Source organism: Dermacentor silvarum, chromosome 5 (genome assembly GCF_013339745.2).
Source record: "Dermacentor silvarum isolate Dsil-2018 chromosome 5, BIME_Dsil_1.4, whole genome shotgun sequence".
NCBI classification, from domain to species: domain Eukaryota; kingdom Metazoa; phylum Arthropoda; class Arachnida; order Ixodida; family Ixodidae; genus Dermacentor; species Dermacentor silvarum.
This window is the reverse complement of record NC_051158.1, coordinates 105,379,055-105,382,080: the sequence shown is the minus strand read 5'-3', so window position 1 is coordinate 105,382,080 and position 3,026 is coordinate 105,379,055. Positions and strand designations below refer to the sequence as shown.

At 44.2% G+C, this 3,026-nt stretch overlaps 1 protein-coding gene across 1 annotated transcript; it reads right to left on the bottom strand.

Moving 5' to 3' along the window:
- Positions 1-1,134: 1,134 nt before the first annotated feature.
- Positions 1,135-2,799, bottom strand: LOC125945744 (uncharacterized). Its single transcript, XM_049668017.1, has 4 exons — positions 2,736-2,799; positions 2,224-2,267; positions 1,779-1,908; positions 1,135-1,570 (listed from the first exon to the last, which is right to left on the bottom strand). Exons 1-4 carry the CDS (start codon positions 2,797-2,799, stop codon positions 1,242-1,244), a joined length of 567 nt encoding a protein of 188 aa, XP_049523974.1. The 3' UTR covers positions 1,135-1,241.
- Positions 2,800-3,026: the final 227 nt, after the last annotated feature.

The following is a 3,026-nucleotide window of genomic DNA, read 5'->3' as shown; positions in this document are numbered from 1 at the left end:
AACGAAACGTGCGACTTTATTGGCAGAAGACAAGCAGTGAACCTTCTCGTACAAGAGCAGAAATAAAAATTGCATGTCGAGGTACGCTGGAATCATTAACGGGAGTTCGTAAACGGCTCGCCTTCGTCGTCGCACATGGCGGTCTGGTAACGAGCGACAACCAGCAGTGCAAGCAGATTGGACAGTGTCCCACCTGTTTGCACCGACAGTCGCCGTTGAAGATGAGCAACTTGCATTGCGAAGCAATCGGGTGACGCCGGCATCTGCTGCCGCAGTCAACACAGCAACATGTACTACCCAGCATTTTAGCGTGAACTCCTTTCCAGCCGGCACGTTTCTTTTCTTTCGAGAGCCGCTAATGTATGGCTCACACTTGGTTCCCCAATTTGTCTCAATATGGACAAGTCGGTTTCGTGGGCATCACCTTCGGCAGCCACTTTTGCGGGCCATTCCACCCAGGTGGCTATCAACTTCATACATCTCAGACCATGTAAGCACGTATGCCGGTCAATGTTCATGCCAAATTGCGGCTGACGAAGGCCACAAGCAAAATTTGCACATGACTGCAACAGGAAAGGACGGAACGGGGAGCGCCAATCACGGTGCTTGTAAATTGGGAGTCTATGTCGCTGTGCGGTTTGCAGGAGCAGATGCTTACCTCGAGAGACTGCTTTCCAATGCACCTTACCAGGCCCTCACATCCGAGAAATGTAACACGGCGACCACGACCAAATGGGACAGCAGCAAAACCATACTGTAATCAATCACTTCAGTGTAGCTTGTGCTACACTAAAGGTTATCGAGCAAGGCAAGGCAAGGCTACACCCAGGCTATCGAGCAAGAAGAGCAATGCTGAATGAGACTAGGAATTAAATATGACAATGAGAAAGCTTGCATTCAAGAAAGAAGCCACTGTGCTCTGCAAGCACTGAAGGCCAAAAACAAAGAAAAGTCAAATGCTACATAGCACACAGTGCAACAGTTAATGCAAGACGCATGCCGCATCGGCTATTTAAGGAGAGGAATTGCACATGGCAACGTACAATAGGAAATACTGCTACAGACATGGTATTCTACTAAACAGTGAATGGTATTAAGTATGGGCAAATAATCAGTCCACCTTCATGTTTGGATGAGGAAGAAGAATTATATCTAACAAGAATGGGGAATGAAAAAGCTTGCATTTATAGAAAAAAATGTATACTTGGCCCAAATGGAATTTGACATGACCAGGAAGCTGATTAAGGAAGTGTAAACTGACTGAACTCTTTTGGCCAGCGTCTTCCGTGCTTGTTCAATGGTTGCAGATGCATCTCAACATGAAGAATTTCTAGAAAGTCTTTGTTGAGGTACCTGGATGACTCGGCCAATATCCGTGCTGGTGGAATGATGGCTGAGGCTCTTTTCAGTCTTGACACAGTCCTCCGTACACTTGATATCTCATCGAAATGCTTCTGCATCCGCTTCTTGGTTTGTGGTGTAAAATCCTTGCAAATTCGGCTCCAGCCCCTTTCTGTCAGGGTAGATGGGGGCTCCTGTGATGAGGACCAAGGTGTGCTTGGTAAAGATTCTGTTGGGGCAGAACAGTAACACATGAGATACAGCACAGATTAGCCAAACTCATGTAGTGTTTTCTTTTATGTTTGAACCAATTATGCTGAACCGTAAATGTGAAAAAACATTCGTATCATCTGCTACAAACAAATATGTATCCCAAGACTAGCGAGCCAATACAGTATATATCAAGCATATTTATTTCTGAACCTGGTGTTGTTTACCTTGTAGTAGCAGCCAAAGTCCACACAATGGCCTTGTTGTAGCAGGAAGTAGCTCGTCTTTAGTGCGTGGAGTGTGTTGCTTTATACTGGCGCCATCCTCTTTACTGCACGTTTGGAACAGAAGTTTTGACTGCATCAGAAATTGAAAAAAACACAATTTTGCAATATGAAATGCAAGAAGGTGTGACATATATATTGTGATTGTTTTAGACTGCAGAACAAATGCAAATGTACACTGTTTGTTCAAAGGTGCTTAAGCAACGTGTTAATTAAATTAATATTGCTATTGTCCACGAAATTACTGCCTGCCTAACTACAATGCATGTGAACAGCTTAAGTATTATTAGGATCACAAATGAGAGCATTTGTGTGCTCATTTAAATACTAGAAGTTATCACATTGCTGTTTACAAGCAAATGCATGACAGACATGAAGCTATTAGAACTGCTGCCTTCTTTTTCTGCATGAACGTGATGCACCGCTTCATTACTGCAAAAAAATGACCGAGGTAAATCAAACTGAACAGCAAGAACACTTGGAACCAACGAGTACCAAATATCGGTGAATGATCATGCGTGCAACTGTTTAATACATTAAATTCACTACTTTCACTTCAATTTACCAAATTGCTATCCAGTTTTGTGGACGAAAGAAGTTGCCGGCAGACTCGAAAAAAAAAAATATATATACATATTGATAAGGCTACTCAGTCGCCTACGGCCACGGCTACGAGATGAAAAATGTGATGTGCGATTTGATACCACTCTCTTTTTTTCGTGATTGTGTTTGCATAACGAAGGCCTCGCAACTAAAGATTTATTTCGGAAACAGCAACGGAGGGTCAGCTGATTGACCATATGTAATGCAGGCTCTAGTTCGGTAACTTATCTCCGCCTGTAAGTTAACGAGACTAATATTACATAACGATTTAAGAAGTAGCGATGTTCAACGACTTACCGGTATTGCCTTCCTGACTCTCAGCAGACTCTGGCTGCCGTTTCGATGCAGACTTGTTCCGCATGGCTCACGACCGAAACCTAGCTTTCGGGCTAACATCTCTCGCAAACCCGTCACTTCACCCCAAGTTAAATAACGCGAGGTGTCGAAGCGCGATAAACTGGTTTTAGCACAAAATAAGCAACCAGCATAACTGCACGAACCAATGAATCTGTGCTTGCCCGTGTAGGCTCCCTTCAATGGTCAGGCGGCGCAGCGATCGGCTCAGCCGTCAGCGCCGCCATGTCAGTT

Coding starts and splice junctions, on each gene's coding strand:
- LOC125945744 (XM_049668017.1), bottom strand. CDS start 2,799: ATGCGGAACAAGTCTGCATCGAAACGGCAGCCAGAGTCTGCTGAGAGT. Junction 2,268..2,735: donor GAGTCAGGAAGGCAATACCG/GTAAGTCGTTGA, acceptor ATTTTTTTGCAG/TAATGAAGCGGTGCATCACG. Junction 1,571..1,778: donor ACTTTGGCTGCTACTACAAG/GTAAACAACACC, acceptor CTGCCCCAACAG/AATCTTTACCAAGCACACCT.